Source organism: Pleurodeles waltl, chromosome 3_1 (genome assembly GCF_031143425.1).
Source record: "Pleurodeles waltl isolate 20211129_DDA chromosome 3_1, aPleWal1.hap1.20221129, whole genome shotgun sequence".
Lineage (NCBI taxonomy): Eukaryota > Metazoa > Chordata > Amphibia > Caudata > Salamandridae > Pleurodeles > Pleurodeles waltl.
In genome coordinates this window covers 927,558,404-927,576,831 of record NC_090440.1, presented here as the reverse complement: position 1 = coordinate 927,576,831, position 18,428 = coordinate 927,558,404, and the positions used below count along the sequence as shown (strand labels likewise).

The 18,428-nt window shown below is 43.6% G+C and overlaps 1 protein-coding gene across 1 annotated transcript in view; it reads right to left on the bottom strand.

Annotated features, from left to right (window-relative positions):
* RHCE (Rh blood group CcEe antigens) overlaps positions 1-18,428 on the bottom strand; it is a 194,833-nt gene that overhangs the window by 33,325 nt on the left and 143,080 nt on the right. The window contains exon 7 of the mRNA XM_069223925.1: positions 9,170-9,303. Coding sequence (XP_069080026.1) covers positions 9,170-9,303 — 134 coding nt within the window. The remainder of the gene's footprint in view (positions 1-9,169; positions 9,304-18,428) is intronic.

Below are 18,428 nucleotides of genomic sequence, written 5' to 3'. Positions count from 1 at the left end.
GGATGAACCCATTCTGGTCAGTGTGTATCAGTTCTACCATGTATGGCTGTATCTGGGAAGACAGTGCCTTGCTCAAGACCTTAAAGTCAGTATTAATCATGGAGAGAGGTCTAAAATCCACTATCCCAGCTTCTGGGGTGCTGGTTTTGGGTAACGGCACAACTAGGGCCTCCCCTGTTGAGGCTTGTAGTCTCCCCAGGGCTAGCGCCTCCTTGTACAGGTCCTCCAGTCTCTGAGCCAGCACCTCCATGTATGTCGTTTAGAACTCTAGGGGGAGACCGTCTGGCCCCTGAGACTTGCCTGTAGCCATGTTCTTCATGACAGTTTTTATTTCCTGGACAGTTATTGGCCCCCGCAGCTCCTCAGCTGCATCCATAGGGAGACTCAGGAGCTCTATTCGGTCCAGGAGGGTGTTGGACACCCCTGGTAGGTCCACCTCCAGCAGCCTACACAGGGAGATGTAATAGTCCCAGAACACCAAAATTATTTCCATGAGAGAGTAGAGCGTATCCCCTCCCGGGGACAAAACATGGGTGATGGGGGTGTCTTTACCCTCTGGGTGGATTAGCCAGACTAGGAGTCTCCCCGGACTCCTCTCCTCTTCATGAGAGTGAGTAATATATTCCTTATAGTTATGTCATCTACGGCGCTCAAGGGCCCCTTGAATATCTCCCTAGTTGACAGCAATGGGGGGAGAGCATTGGATCCGCACCCACCGTATTGTCCAATCTATGGAATGTATCATCTAGGCGCATGAGTTGTAAGTCTAGCTCCCAGCGTATCCCCACTGTCTGTCCCATACAGTGCCCCCACACCCCTGCCTTAAAGGCTTCCCATTCTACCAGGCCGCTTGAGGCGGTCCCAGGTTCATGTTGAAGTATTGTACTATCTGATCCAGTAATGTACCCTGAAAGGCAAAGACTGAGTGCTCCCGAATGCAATTGCCACGTTGGGATTTGGGGGCACTCGTCTGCTGTTTGGAATGACACTATATGAGGGCTGTGGTGAGATGGTGAGATAACATGTGGCCGAGGTATTCAGCATGTGTTACATATCGACATAACCCCCTCGAGCAAATATATTGGTCCAGTCTTGTGTGCACCTTACACATGCTAGAGTAATATGAGTTGTCCCTTTCTAAGGCGTGATGTGTGCACCATACATTTTCCATGTCCCAGTGCATCATTCAGTCCCTCATGCCCCACCGCCCTATGGGCTAGCACCCCAGGCAATGGAGAGTTGAATGGGCCAACATGGTGTTTAGGACACAATTGAACTCCCCCAAGAAGCATGGCTCCCTCTGCCTAATGGCGTAACTGTGTCGAAAGGGAGCTCAGAAAAGGAGTATGGTCCTGGTTCAGTATGTACACACTGCCCAGTACCGCCCACTTGCCACAGAGCTGATCCTCAACCAGGACATACTTAACCTCTTTGTCTATATTGACTGCCGTGGCCTCAAAAGGGACACTCACCCCCTACCCATATTAATGCCCCCCTTACAAACAATGAGTATGTGATGGCATTGACCTACCCCTGCCAGCGATACTGTAGTCTGTCTTCCTCTACTTTCATGAGGTGTATTTGTTGTAACATGGCAAAATGAACCCCTTGCCTCTTAAGGTACATGTGGATTTTGTGGCGTTTGGCTGTTGCCCCATCCCTCTAATATTCTGTGTCATAAATGTAAACGTGTGTAGTGAGGGTGCCATAGCAGCAGTCGTGTTGCATGCCTGGTCCTCCCTCCACTTATCCCAACCTGTATCCCCCACCACATTCACCGCCCCCCAAGAGTATAAACTAAAGAAACAAAATTGAACAGGTGTCCTAACTCCCTGGCCTCAGAGCAGCCCAGCAACCGTTGGCAGCCCAAACAATAGTGGTCCAAACTGGGAAACGCCCTGGACCACGACTCCGTAACAAGGAAGTCGTGGACAACGAAAGCGGAACAACGCTTTCGTTAACCACAACTTCGTTGTTTTGTGCCTTAACCACGCATGTGCTGAACCACGCACATGCGTGGTTAAGGCACAGAACAAGGGAGTCGGCTGAGGAGGACGACGCAATGAGTCAGGAAAGTGGGGCTGTTTTAGGGGCTGGGGGGTTGGGGTATTTTTAGTTTTAGGGGCTGGGTGGGGGGTTGGGGTTTTAGTTTTAGGGGAGGGGCGTTGGGCGGTTTAGGTTTAGAGGCGGGGAAGGGAGGGGAGGGGTATTTTTATTATTAGAGGCGAGGATGGGGGGGTCGGGGTATTTTTAGTTTTAGGGGTGGGGCCCGAGCAGTTTAGATTTGGGTGGAGGGGTATTTTTTGTTTTAGGGGCGGGTGGGGGGTCGGGTATTTTTAGAATTTGGGGGTGGGGTCGGGGTGGTTTAGGGTTTTAGGGGTGGGGTGGGGGATTGGGGTGGTTTAGGTTTTAGGGGTGGGGTGGTTTTAGGGGCGGGGTGAGGGGTTGCAGTAATTTTAGGGGTGGGATTGGGGTGGTTTTAGGTTTTAGGGGTGGGTTGGGGTCGGGTAATTTTAGGGGTGGGGTGGGGGTTGGGGGGGTTTAGGTTTTAGGGGTGGGGTGGAGGCTCGGGGTAGTTTTAGGGGCGGGGTGTTGGGGTGGTTTTAGGCTTTAGGGGTGGGCGTTAGGGTAGTTTAGGTTTTAGGGATGTGGTGGGGGATGGGGTTGGTTTAGGGGTTAGGGTTGAGGTGGTTTTAGGTTTTAGGGGTGGGTTCAGCGGGTCAGGTAATTTTAGGGGCGGGGTGGGAGGTTTGGGGGGGTTAGGTTTTAGGGGTGGGGTGGGGGGCTCGGGGTCATTTTAGGGATGGGGTGGTTTTAGGTTTTAGGAGTGGTGGTTGGGGTACTTTAGGTTTCAGGGATGGAGTCGTTTTAGGGGCAGGGTGGGGGTCGAGGTAATTTTAGGGACAAGGTGGGGGTTGGGGTAGTTTTAGGGGCAAGGGTGGGGGGTTGCCATGGTTTTAGGGGAGGGGGTGGGGGGGTTGCGGTAATTTTTAGGGGTGAGGGTGGGAGGCCAGGGGGGACGCATGCTGGAACCATGCATGCCTATCACTAATGCTTTTACCAGGAATGCTTTTACAATGAAAAGTTGTTGTTAAGGCATTCGTGGTAAAGGCATTAGTGGTAACATCGCGGTCGTTGTTCCGACCTCGTTGTTCAGGCATGCGTTGTTCTGACATACATTCATAAAAACTGCAATCATAACATTTTTCCTCCATACCAAATCTATGTGAGAGAGGGTTATGGTAAGTTCAAAGTCCAACCAAGTTCACTGCCTTTGTTTTACCGCACCGCCCTCTTTGCTGACCTCAGCGAACCCACAGGAGCCTTTGGGGAAATCATGAGGGAGGATGCCCTCCACCGCCACAGTCACCTACTCTGGTCCTTCTGGCAGAGACCCCACCTCCCTTCAGTTCCTAGTCCATTAATGCATCTCTCCTACAGGATCTTGTCCGCTGTCTGGGGAGTGAAATCTGGGGGAATGTCATCAGCCTGCTACGACCCTGTGGAATACGAGCCTCAAGTTCCACGCCCTAAGGCACAGCCCTCAGTGACTTCCGCTGCCACCTGCATGACCACGCCTTGTCCTTGTCAGGCTGCGTTCTGGTGGGCATTGCCAGTATTCCTCTGTGTTTCTGTGAGCAGTACCTGCTTCTACTCTGCTCCCTTCAATCTGCCAGGGCTGGTGCTGGCTTCCTCTCTCCTGCTCTGTATGCCTCTATCCAGGACCAGGCTTCCTCCGGGTCCTGGCTGAAGTGTGAGTTGCCATCTTCCATGATTTTCAGCTTTGCTAGAAATAGGAGGGATAAGCAGACCCTTCTCGCACAGAAAGCTTTTGACCTCTAGGAAAGAGGATCTTTTGACCTGGACAGCCTCCATGTAGTCTGAGACTAGGGTCACCTATCACTGCCCACCCAGAATGGGCCCATTTCTCATGCGTGCTGCAAAATGGTGTCTCTGTCCTTATAGTGTAGAAATTTGGCAACCACTGGTCTGGGTGGATGCCTTGAGCTGGTAGCCCAGCCAGGACCCTGTGCACCCTCTCAAGTTCTAAGAAGGGAGTTAGTTGGTTCGGGGCACTTCAGCCCACAGCCACATCTCCAGGTAGGCCACCATACTGGAGCCCTCCGAGCCCTCTGAGCCCTCATACTTGCACATTATTTTGCCTATTGCTTCTTTCCGCCTCTTCCTCCCGATGCTCAAGCTTGCACACCCGGTCCATCAGGATCACCGGTTGTGCACTCATAGCTCTCTGTGCAGATTGCAGTTCAGTTGTGGCTGCCTCCAATTCCTTGACTCTATCAGCTCATTTATGGTGGTCTGTCCGCAATAGGCCCAGTTTGCCTTATACCATTTCAATCTCCTGCTGGACCATGATCTTTACATCTGTGATGGTGCTGAGGATTTTGCCTAAGGTACAATGAATGGGTTGGGGCAGCGAGCCTGTGTCTCTCATATCTCATGGGGGGACCCTGGGTCTTGGCTCTCGGTTTGCCCAACTCTGCCCCCTGCCACTAGGTTAGGGCCAGCACTTGGGTACCCAACAGGCCCTCTTCCAACAGAGACTCTCCAGCTGTTGTAACTCGCTATGTCCGCTACTCCACATAGGGCCACACCCGACCGCAGGCTCCACAGTGGCCACTGGTTCCAAGCTCCACCTCCCCTATCCCCTTGGCAGTTGTGTCTGGGTTGTGGGCCGAGGGAGTTCTTGCTGTCTTTGGAGGGGCTGACTGCCTCTTTTGCCCTGAAGTGGTCCCTCTGGCCCTATCAGTTGTCTCCTCTGGGCCTACATTTCGGCCCCCTGTGACCAGTAATGGTAGTAGCAGCCAGATGCTGCTTTAGGCCTTTGTGTTCCACAGATCATTGAGACAGGGGCTCCTGTGCTCGAAGTTGTTCCCGTCCCGCTCTGCTAGGCTGAGTGTCCCCCCACCAGCCCCCTCCCTGCCACATGAGCCGGTGTGCGCACTGACAAAACGAAGAAGGGGGGAGGCGCTGTGCCTTCTTTTGCTGCCACTGGCCTCCTGCAGGACCCTCACATGGGACAATTCTAGGCCCTAACTGCTTGGTGGGGCTCTGGCACCCCTGACTTAAGAGTGCAGCTCTCCTTCTGGTGGCCATATGCCACGCTGCCCCCACAGTTGTCTCCAGTTGTCAGCCCAGCCCCTCTGTCTGAGGGCTTGCAGAGGTACATGCGCTGAAATGTGCACGTAAAAGAAGGGGGGTCTCATTCGCCACTCCAGACTCTGGCCCCACAAGTGTTCTGGAAGGGCAGAACAGAACACCCCCCTGCAGGTGTGGGCCACCCGTTTTCACTGCAGGGCCCTCCGTGCAGCCATACCACTGCCACCAGTCATATGTTACAGATTCCCGGCCGGGTTCCCCGCTTGCTCTCCTCCTGGCTCACCTTTTCAGGGAGACCCCCTTGAGGCTGCCAACCTCTATTTTCAATCCCTCTGTATCCTCTCCTCCCAGTGCTACAGACGCTCCCTGCAGCAATCTCCACCCCTTCGGCAAATTCCACGCAGCTTGGGCCTGGTCACAGTCCCTGCCGGGGCCTTTGTCAAAATGCCCCCACAACTGTGTTGGGGGCATTTTGAGGACTCTTTATTTTTGTCTCCTTCTCTTGATTCTCCCCCAGCTACTTTCTTGTGGATCCTGGTGCTGAGCCAGCGGTGCCTCCTTGGCAAGCTCCCTGTAGTCAGTGAGATTGCCATCTACACTTTTTCTTGGCCCGCTTGAGGAATCACCCCAAAACCTTCTACTCAACAGCTGAAGTGAGTGGAAAACTAGTTTTGAAAATTTTGTGACAATTCATTAAACAGCACCAAATTTATTAGCCTTATTAGCAAAACAAAAAACTCTCTGTCTATGGAAACTAGGTCCTAACTGTAACTACCTACTGGCAGCCACCAGTATATATATATAATCCATATCCCCTCTACCACATACAGGGAAAAAACAGCACAGCAGTCAGGGAAAGTGTTCACTATTTTATTCTGCCATACACCCAAAAGCAAGAAAACATGTCTGACGTATTTTGGGGTTTGCCTACAACTGGGCCATCAGTGTATATATTTTATATATATCATATTACATATATTTAGAAGAGCCTGACAGACAACTAAGCCTGTCAGGACTTCAGGAGAGATTTTAGTAAGAATTATTACAGTACACATCTTCTATGACTAGGATTTGTCAAAGGGTGAAATCTCACCCAAATCATTGCCTACAAAAGTAATATGTGAGATTGCATGTAAGATACTTATAAGCAGGCTTTAACGTGGTGTACTAGCAATCCACACTTAAAAGCCTATTGCCTTTAACATATGCATTACATAAGAAATATATCAGGCCTAAAGCAATTTGTCATAACTTTCAATAGTAAACAGATCAGATCTTTAGCATCTGAAACAATTTTTCCCAATGGACTACTCGTGATTATAGCCTTTATGAGTGGGTTGTTACCATAACCAACTCACACCTACTGTATTCAGCACAAGGCAACCCCTACATTTACAATAATAAAATAACAATTATTTTAGAAATTACAGTTATCAAAGCAGTATACAATCCTTCCTATGAGGGCCTAGTAAGGACTATCATAGTGCAAATCTTCTATACAAAGGGATTATTGAAGTGGATCACCAATACCAAAATCTTTGTCTACCATGATGATGTGTGAAATGTCCTATAACAGAATGCATGCCTACAGGCTTTAGCACACTGCAATAATAATCTACTCTTGAAGGGCTATTGCCTTTAACAAATGCTTTTCCCAATAAGTAAATTAGGCTTTACTGGTTCTGTCATAACTTTTCATAACAGACAGATCAAACCTATGCAATCTGACATAACTGTTCCCAATGAACCGGTAGGGCCTTTTATCACTGGTTTCACACTATAACTAACACATACTCCCTGAAGGGTTTATAAGCTGGCAACTATCCTGCTTACAGTTATAAAATTACAAATATGTACAAATTTACATTCGGCAAAATAATACACAACACCTTTCAAAAGGACTAAACGAGGACTACAACAGTGAAAACCTTCAGCCTCCAGGAATTTGCGAGCAGAGTTCACCAACACCAAAACTCTTGCCTACTATGGAACACTATGAGATTTCTTGTAGCAAAATGCCTGTCTAGAGCCAGCAGTACAGTATGAAAACAATCTACCACTTAAAGCATATTGACTTTAGCAAATACTTTTCACAATAATAAGCCAGATCTACTGTATATGTTAAAACTTTGTATAATAAATAGATCAGACCTTTGACACAGGACATAACTTGTCCCTGTGAATCAGTCAGACCTATATTATTTTCCATTTACTTGTCAGCATAACCAACTCAGGCCTACCGTATCAAGCAGTGGCTTTCCCACAAATCAACCGTGCAGCATACTATCATAAAATTACAATTGGAAAAGCAAAGTGTTATCACACTCAAGAGGGTCTAACAAGGATTATCCCAGTGCAGAACTTCTATCCACACAGTTTGTCACTGGGTTAATTAATACGGAAACATTGGCCAACTACTGTGATCTATAAAATTCTGTGTAACAATATACCTCTCTGCATGCTTCAATACAGAGTAAGAACAATCCATCTTTGAAAGCCTAGTGACTTTAACATATGTTTTTCACAATAAACACACCAGGCCTACTACCTTAATGTTTACCTTTTCAGAACAGAGAGATCAGACCTTTAGCTTTCATCATTGGCTCATCACCATAACCAAACCAGTCCTGGTGTATACAGCATAAGCTTTCCCACAAGGCAAAATCTGCAATACAAGTACTGTTTTTCAGTGGAAGCATATAACTTATTCCCAATAAAATGCTGTACTCAAGGTAAACCAATATGGGGTAGGGCCTAAGGTCCTCTTACAGATGTGCTTCTGGAAGCTTTTTTTCAGTTTATCACATAGAGTAGGGCGACAGCTATGCTATCACACCAGACCTAATCACATGACATGAATGTTTGTGAATCAGAAAAAAATCATGTATTTGCACAAGTGCACATGACTTCCTTTGCAGTAGCAGAGTTGAGATTCTCTTTGTGAATCAGGCTCTAAAATGTTTTTATCTTTTCATTTTTATACATAAGCAGGTAAATCTACGAGTTGGTGAATACATTTGCGAAGGATGAACACTTAGAACAAATGTAGGGTTCTGTAGATAGCTTTAAAACCAGCAATTGTTTTCAGCTTGCAGTATATTTTAAGCGTGTGTTTTTGAGTCGAACGCAATGCAGTGTTTTGTGTATTATTTATTCATAATAAGTGCCACCATGGAGGTTGAGCGGATGCTTGGGAAGGGTAGTGTAGTAGTATGTAGTCCCAGTAAATACAGTAAGAATATTTGTTGAGATTCATCACTGTTGTATCATCAAATGTCTATTTCACAGACAGCAGGTTCGAATCACTCCATGAAAAGAATGCAGTGGATCTAATGTCCATTGCCACAATTTCTGATTTATAGTTTCGTACATCGTACAATTTCCCCCCAAAACCCTATGAATGTTCCATTTAGGTTTTGTGACTTGAACTCAATAGTTTTGTCTCAAGGTGCATCCCGTTGTTTAGGACAGCTGAGTCTCTCTAGATTTGATGGTCCTAGAATCCCTAGTGCTGCAATCCCTACATTTTAGAACACAACTGCCATCCCAATTGTTTAGCAACCCTTGCCCTCTTAATATCGAAGTTAACTATTGCCAAGTGTGTAACTATATCTGCTCTTGATGCAAATGTTGTGTTTGTAGAGAAGTTTGATTGTCACCACTCATCTCCGTGCACTATATTCATGGCAGACAGAGCAACAACAGCGACAGCCAAAACCTACTGTCTTGCAAATGTTCATCAGATTGACTTTGGCTACTCAGCCTTGAAGAGGAAATGGGTAGCTCAAGTGCTCCACATATGCTCCCTGGTCTGCTTGTAAAAATGTGATGAAGTTTTCAAAGGGGACATACTGACCCTACCTGTGCTGGATGTATCAGGAGCACAGCCTACAGCCTCCTTTACAGGATTGCTTTTAGAGAATTGCTAAAAAATCATCTCATCCAAGCAAGATTTAGGCATTCAAAGGCCACATGCAGTAACCACGTTGATGGGACACAAGTACACCTAGAGCTTTCGGCAAAAGTTTAATAAAAAAGTAATCAAACCTACGTTGTGAAATCGCCGGCCCACTGAGCAGTTAGAAGAAGGATGACATGGGAGATTCCTCCGAGAAGCGCAGGTAAGCCAAACGTAGCGTGAACTCCACAGGTGTCGTGAATCTGAAATACTGAATCCAGGCACGTCTAAAAAAAAGGAACATTTGTTACAAGCACATTTTGAATAGTCAATGATTGCCTCAAAATACTACAATTAAATAAAGCAAGTAATATTCTGTAATAAGTTGAAAGAAAAACTAAGCATGACATTTGTGTTTGCCCCTTGCGTCTGTATTTTGTCATTAATTAGTTATGTTGCCTTTTTATTACCGTCATTTTATATGTTCTACTCATATGTGAAATGCAAGATAAACTCATTTGTGCTACAATTTCAAACCATGCCCTGCTAATATGAGTTCACACCTTTTACATGATTATGCACAGAAGAAATGTGCAAAAGCACATTAAACAATTACAAGCTAAATATTTCCCTCCATGAAGATGCCCATTCACCTACACCCCAATAAAATAAGAGTGTGTTTGAACTTACTTACATATAATAGAATTACAGACTACCCTTAGTGATCATAATGTTTTGGTTGATTCTCTTGACCTGAAGGCGCAACTTACCGATTAAATGGACTTTAGCAGGGCAGCACCCCCAGCTGAATGTCAAAAATGGAAGGACATATTGGTCCCCTAGTAGTTTTAAGGGGCTCAAAGGTATCCTAGAAAGTACCCTGAATGATCTTGGTAGCTGGGTAGGAAAAGTATGGAAAGTTTTACTAGTTTCGTGCAACTGGTTGCTTTGATCCCTCGTCAGAAGCCACAAAATAAATATATAGCAAAACCCCGCTCCCTTTTATTATTGAATAGAGAAATTAATGCTCTTATTTGTAAACAGCATTGGCACTATACATCTATGAGGCAATCCCAGCTAGACATCTTAAAAAGAAGGAGAAGGAGGTTAAGAGCGCAACTAAAAAAGGATGCCACAGATAGATTCTGGGTTGCAGTAAGATAAGTAGCCTCTTCCTGCCACACTAGGCGGTTTTGGTCCCTGATTGCAGATGGGTGTGGTACAAGAACTAGGCCCCTCCCAATATCTATCAGCGAATTAAGCTGGTCGACTTTTCTATCTGACCTCTATGCTTCTAATGGGACTACAGTGGATTTCCCTCAAACCAGTCTTGATTCCTCATATTCATATCCAACTCTAAAAGAAATTGAGGCTGCTATAAGAGGAATGCGTTGCTCAGCCGCAGTGGGACCGGATGAAATCCCAATACTGATAATAAAACAAGATATATCCTCCCGGTGTAGGATTTTATTCCCGGTGCATCAACGTTGCTACAAAGCCAGGAATAACCCTCAATCCTAGAAGGGTAGCGCCATTGTCCCTTTGTAAAAAAAAGGGCATCTAAGTTGCCCTAAGAATTACCACCAGATTGCACTTTTGGATGCGGTCCGAAAAATCTTTACCAAATGTTTGCTGTCACAGATTAATGATTGGGCAGAAAGGTATATAATTATCCCCCTAGAGCAGTCTGGCTTCAGGAGAAATCATAGCACAATTGACAATATCTCTGTTTTGCAAGTAATTAATGAAATTAATGAAAAATATGTTTCTTTGCGGGGGAAGTGATCTATGCAGCCTTTATAGATTTCTTTACAGCATTCAATAAGGCAGATCGTGTATTGTTATGGAAGAAGTTCCTTAGACTAGGCATGCCTGGCATTCTCTTTGACCTTGTGGTAGGCCTTTACTCCTCCACTTGATGCAGAGTTTTGATAGTGGGTGAACAAGGTCTATCTCATGTCATTTCAACCAAAAACAGCCTAAAACAAGGATGTATGTTGGCTCCATTTTTATTTTCCCTGTATCTTTCAGATTTACCCACACATTTAACTCAATCTGAGGGCTTTCCCCCAAATTAGGAGGTAGATCACTATGCTGTCTACTGTATGCAGATGACATAATCATTTTAGATCGCACCCCAAAGGGGCTTAATAACCGGTTACAAGCCCTCGAACAATACACTGAAGCTCACTTTTTAAAGATAAATTGCTCAAAAAGCAAAATTCTGTGTTTTCACAGGAATAAAAGATTCAAGTAAAGCAACTTTTGCTGGACTTTGGCAGCTCAACCCCTCGAAAGAGTAACCTCTTACACACGTTTGGGTAAAATTGTCTGTGGGAACCTTAAAGATAGAGAACATATTGAGCACAACCAAAGGAAGGCCCAATCTCAAGCTAAAGGTCTGAATGCCTTTTATAGGGCAACAGGCAGAAGGCATTTTAAACATCTCTTAGAGGTTTATCGGGCAAAGATACGTCCATCTCTATTGTATGGTATAGAGCATATTGTGGTATCGAAGTGGATCTTTCTCGATAAACTCGAAGGACGTGTTTTAAGGAATATTTTAACTGTAAATTCTGCCTTTTCAGTACCATTATTAAGACTTGAGTTGGGCCTGCACAGCTCTTTTATTCAAGGCCTGGCTGCGGTAATTAGTTGAATGTTTAATCTGATAACGTGCAGTAACGACTCTTTGCGGTCACTGCTAAAAAAAATATATTAGCTGGTCATAAAGTAAAATATACCATCTGCAGGATTTTTTTTATACCATGGACCATCTACAATTAGATCCTTCTGAAATTTTTACTCTCTCTCCAGCACAGCTTAAATCCACACTTAGGAAAGCCACTTGGGCGGTGAGTTTCTGCCAGGACAGACAAGCCTGTGCACACAGGCAGAGTTTTCATATGATATCAAATTCCTTAAGACCAAGGGTCACACAGCCCTATCTTATCTGGAACCTGCCTCATGGCGTGAGAAGATTCTGGCTCCTGCTGCAACATGGGCAGCTCCCCCTAAACACATTACAAGCAAAATGGTTTGGCTCCTCCGTTATCTGTAATCTATGCCATAATGCCGTTCAAGATTTGAAACATGTTGTTTTAATCTGCCCGGCCCTATTGCCCTATCGCCGCAGGTGGCTGCGCACTATTTGTCTTACTTTTTCTTTTAGTACTGCTTCTAATGTATTACAAGTCTTACTCATTCTACCTCATGAAATGTATTGAGCTAAAGTTTTTAACTATTTTAAATGTTTTTTAACTTTGTATTAGGTTAATCAACTTGTTTATCAAAGTTTAATTTGTTTACTATCATTATGTTTCTTCTTTTAATACAATTATTTATTATTTTATGTGGATGTCCGTTGGAGTTCCGTAACATTATACATTTGACTTGACTTGAACTCACTTGTCCCTCTGGAAAACAACGTATTCCTACTCTTCAAAGAAGTTACTATATAGGTTTTGAAAGGTCAAGCAAAGCATTTTTAACAATTCCAAAATCTTAAATTTTAAAGTTGCTGTGAGTGTTCACCAGAGTTTTGCTAAACAACAAAGCATCAATGCATTCTATTTGGCCCCTTGCCTGGTTGGACATTTACTCAATCCAAAAACCTGTCAGACTGCCTTAAGGAGTCTATGGGTGGACATATATGGCAACTCTTTTTCTGTGACTCAGGATCAGGTAATCAAGAATGTAAATTGAGTTAAAGCTGTCCATCCATGAAAAGGGGTGAGTGGGTGAAAATACATATGGTGATACGAGCTGCGAACATAGTGTAGCTGAATAAGTGATACTTATCTACAGAGTGCCTTAAGTAACGTTTGACGGTATCAAGTGTGGTTTTGCCAGAGTCAAGTTGGGTAGATAATGCTGCCCGTGCCATATTACTTTGCTCATACAAGATTTTTAAAATGGACTCATTGTTACTTTGAGGAATGGTTCACACATTGCTTGCAATAGTGTTTCGCCTAAATTAGGTGGGGTATATGTTTGTTTGGGGAAGATCACCTGGTCTTCCAGCTACCATACAATAACCTTTTGCCAGATTGGTCTATTTTGCTGTAATTATTCCAGTGTTGATAGGTTGTTTGTTTAAAAATAGAGGGGGTCTAAACTAATAAATGACCAGTTTGCTTAATTATACTGGTTATATGGATTGCCACGATTGTGTTTTTTAAGTGACTCTTGCCAATGCCACACACTTTGGTAAGCGAAATAATATATTTTATATCACATATGGTATTCACCCTTTTTTCCTGCATCTTGATAGTTACATAGATTTTACTCTATTACAATTCCCAAAATTACAACATTTTGGACTAGGAAATAGAACAAGGGCAGTCATTTTCAAATGAACAATAATTTATGTTGAGCCTTGAGGCTATGATTTATGCAACTGTAATTTCTTGTCACCACTGATGTTTTTCTATGTTCTTTTTGTTGTAATAAATACATTCATCTGTTAAACGATCAAGAAACAAAAGGAGGGTGTTAGACAGCGGAGAAACTTGGTGCTCAGAGACCCAGTCAGCAAACAGTACACAGCAAATAAATCATTACAGCGGTGCTCTCATAAGGGAAAACACCCCTACCCCTTAAACTGAACAAACCAAATTATTCAGAAAAAACTGCAAGGCTAGAGGCACACGCTGAAGTAAATTAATACATATCTTTCTTTGATAGTTCAAAAGTCCATATGGAGCTAACTTGATCATAAAACAATAAGATATCAAAGTCCAAACCAAATAGTCATGAAAAATAATCTGATCTTGTAACAAGCAGAGACAGAACGTTGCAGTTCTTCCATGTAGTTCAACCAATTTGTAGTTTATTGGTTACAAACATAACCTTGTCCTTCCGTATATACAAATGATGGAATTTCACAATGTACCCAGTCAACACGTGTTTCGTCTAGGGGAATATCCCCATGACTTCCTCAGGGCTAAAAATCATTAAAAAAAGAAAACTTAATGTAAGTATCTTATTTTCGCAGCTGTAATTGACCCTTCACCATAGTGTCCCGGGACTGGAGACCAATTGTAAAAAATCACCTCATTTGTAATGTTCTTAAAATACAAATAATGTTACAGTATTATTCCTGTGATTCGTGAGACTTGTAGTACATATTGCATGTCACAGTTTCTTCAACTAATTAGTACAAGAGAACTTGATATGCTCAATTGGTGCAGATCCGAAGAGTCCCACTAAAAAGGTGTAATGGACCATTCAGACACATGTGCCACAAAACCTCGTGAAAAAACATATGAAAAAGCCCCAACTAATTCTCAAAAACCTACCTGATACACAAATCAGTTCTAAAGGCAACTGCTGAGTTCACTAGTCCAATTTTGAGCGAGCTCCAGTATAATACTCCATGTTAAATTAGCAGTTGAAGTTCAAATCAAGAATGCTGAGTTAATCCAATGTGCCCTGCAATAATGCTACGATCTAATAAATCTAGTCCTAAACCGCAAATCCTCATGGTGCTCTAACGTTTCAATGTTAAATATCATTAGCAATTCATACGTAAATAGTAAACACATAACAAACAGCAAAAAAATATGTATATAAAAGTAACCTAAGTCAAAAGGGTATCTTATCCCACAACGCATCACAAAAAGAGTTTGTTATCTCATGTGTAAACAAAAGTACAAACGCTCATAGCGCCGTTATCGTTCATCGTCAAGAAAACATTTAGCGTTTCATATTTGGTGAGCAGAAAGAAGTAACCAATATTGTTAATGCCATACAGTGTACAAGGATGGTTGATCGATAACACCAGTCTGCTTGGCTGTGGTTTATGTTTGTAGCCTTTATTGGTCTTTAGACAGTATAAATAATATGGTTGGTGGGTAGGTTTTTGTGGTTTAGAGGATTTCAATGTCTTTTCCTTCTGCTCGCTACGCCTCGTCCTGTTCTTTCGTTCTTCCAGGGCCTCGCGGGAAGCGTGTGGAGACAGAAAACAAAATAGATACGGTAAGTGTGGGGTTTGTGTTTCCTTCCTCTCTGGTTTCCCTATCTTTCTGTCCTTTTCCTATCCTTGTTGTCTTCTCATTGCTGTTCTTTAGTTTTCTTTCTTTCCTGTCTTCCCTTCTGTCCTGCTGGTAGCGGGTTTCTCTTCCTCTCGTCTCCCCTTGTCTTTTCTTTCTGTAATATCTTAAATGTGCTGATCTTTCTACCGTCCTGGGTTTTCCTTCCTTTCTCTCAGGCCTGTTCTCTGGTTTTGCCTCTTTTCTTGGCTCCTTGTCTTCTCCTGTATTCCTTATCCGATTCTTAAACTTCTTTCTTTCTTATGTGCTTATTCCTCTTCCCTCCCCTTTCCCCGTGCTCATAGTGAAGTGCCCGTGTTTCTTTTCTTCCGTCTCCTCCCACCTCCTGCCTCCCGCTTTTCCCTGTCCCCGACTCCCATACCTGGTTTGGCCACGCTTCTCCTGAAGCGTGGTGGCTCACTCGTGTGCTCCCCGGGGCCAGCAGTCCTCGTTTCTACACTGGATCGTCGCCGTTCTGGATCTTGATGTCGGTCCGCTCCTCCGCAGAGCGGTGTCCGCGTCTTCTGGGCAGCGTCCTCCTTCGGCTTCCGTTCCTCGTCTCCTGTCGTCTCCTTCGTACGCCAATTCCAACTCCCGTCACTCTCCCCATGAAAGGGAGGAAGCCTCTTTTTGATTCCCTTCAGTTCCCGCGGTGGCGTCCGGGAACCAATGGGAAGGCCGTCTCCCCGGGTCACTTCCAGTATGGTAGGGGCAGTGTCAGCACAAGCAAGATCGGAGTGTGGGTCGGACTGGTTCGACCCATCACATACAGAAAACTTAGTTACTTATTAAGCTGAGCAACTCACCTTTAAAGTGTCAAAGCACAAATCCATTGATGAAACAAATGTTCTGAAAACACGAATAGAGGCTGCAAGTACACTGCCATTACCCTTTGCGGAAGCCTCCTATTAAAATAACCATAGAAGTAAAAGAAGTACTTAACCAGAACAATGTTTTCTTCATCCGCCATCTTGTATGTATAATGAAAACTCGAACTGCGAGTACATTGCCATTACCATTGTGTGTATAAAACATCAATCATTCCCCATCAGTGGAATTTCAAACTTACTGAAAATTAATGGCCTCATTCGCCAAAATATAAACTATAATACTGTCCAAATCTTGCGTGCACCAACAAACACAGGAACCAGTCCCCCGTGAGTAAAGTGTCAAGATATAGGGGGTTATTACAACTTTGGAGGAGGTGTTAATCCGTCCCAAAAGTGACGGTAAAGTGACGGATGTACCACCAGCCGTATTACGAGTTCCATAGGATATAATGGACTCATAATACGGTTGGTGGTATATCCGTCACTTTACCGTCACTTTTGGGACGGATTAACACCTCCTCCAAAGTTGTAATAACCTCCATAATTCCTTAATGGAAGCCTCCTAATAAAAAGACCATGGAAGTAGAAGAAAGACATTCCATATTAAACCCGTGACATTAACAATTAACAGTCCTAAAGAATAACTCAAACGTAACTATAAGACCTTCCGAACAATTAGGATATCCTTAACAAGCAACAAATTATGCCGGTAGCCAAATTCAGGTGAAAACCAACACAAAACTAGCATAAGTATATTACATACCTAAATGTATATGTAATAGTCCTTACTTGATAACGATCTAAAGTCTTTTTGTAGAGCATGTGTGTGCATGTCCAAATATTATATTAACATAACAGTAATCATAGAGTCAGTATATTAACCCAAACACGTGCATAAAAATCATATTGTTAAGAAAGTACACTGCAAATGGAATACTGCTGTACAAGTAAAAACATACAGGTCAGATAAGCAAATTACATACAACAGAAATCACTAGGTGCCATGTATATGAACACATAGTACCCATGGGTTTAGTCGCCCCAAAAATACTCAAGTTCGTGGTCTGTATTAAGGCCATCCTCCACTGCTCTGAGGCGCGTGATCCAAAAGGCCTCTTTTCTTCTCAGGGTAAGTTCCCTGTTGCCACCTCTGGGACCTCTCAGTATGTGTTTGATCCCAAAAAATCTAAATGACTTGTTAACTCCTTGTGTTTGGCAGGCCCTCATATGTGCCACTGTTGGATATCTGTCATCATCGTGTAAAAGTGCTCTCGCATGTTCACTGATCCTGATCCTGAGAGGACGGATAGTACTCCCAACATAAGAACATTCACACTTACACATTATAATGCATATAACAAATGTCGTGTTACAGTTTATAGCCGATTCGATCCTATAAGTTTGATTTGTAGTGCTGGTAAATCTAGGCCCATCTGCACATCCCACATTGTCCACATCTGAAAAAACCTTTCCTACGGTCGGAGAGCCAATCACCCCTTGATTTGAGTATTGGAATACTAGGGCTAAGAATATTCCTAAGTGATCTGCCTTTTCGATATGTGATTTCAGGTCTACTTGAAATAAACATTTTAAGAATATCGTCCTGAGACAATATGCCCCAATGTTTGTTCAGCATCCTTCTAAACATGATGGCTATTCTGGTATAGTCCATAACCAGTCTTACCTTGTGGGCCTCCTTCCCAGTATCGGAAGTATTAGTAGGTTTTAATGTTTCTTCTCTAGGGACACGCATAACTCTACGCTGTGCTTTCTCTAGCTCACTCCTCCGATAGCCTCTCTGTTCAAAAACGTTCACCCATCTCCTGAATACATTGTACAAAATCTTCATCCTTACTACAATTCCGTCTTGCTCGCACCATCTCCCCAAATTGTATTGATGTGATTTGATGTCTAGGATGAGCACTTGATGCATGTAAAATCAAGGTAACTTTCTAAAAGTTATGTTCCTTTAATATTTATTAAACATCCAACTTCACAATTAAATTGGATTTCTAATAACTATTAAAAATAGGGACTCGATTCTTTTTTATACCTTGTCCTATTCCCAAAATAGCATTATTGCTATTTTAATCTGCACTCTGGTTTTCTACATAGGACTGCTAGGCCTGCCACAGTGAAAATATCTTTGAGGCCTTATCCCTGTAGGATCAGGGTAACAATAATTTTTTACATGTCCCACTTTCAAATACCACACACCCTGCCTTGTGGGCTACAATGCCCACCCTATGGGTGAGTTACTGATATTTAAAAGGGGGTCTTTCCTTGTCAAAAAGGAATATTTTACAGATCACACTGCAGGTTTTACTCTACAACAGTCATGCTACATAGGCTAGGCCTGGAGCCACGTTGTCAGTGCCACTGTAGTGGATGGCACAATAGGTATTGCAGTTCGCAATAGCCATTTAACTTCCCATGCTATGGATGTATTTCTGAACCATCTACTATAGCCTTATAGGAAAGTTAAATGTGCCAATTAGGCCCATTTTGCTGAAAGGAAGCACTTTTCCTATATTCATATATATATGGCAT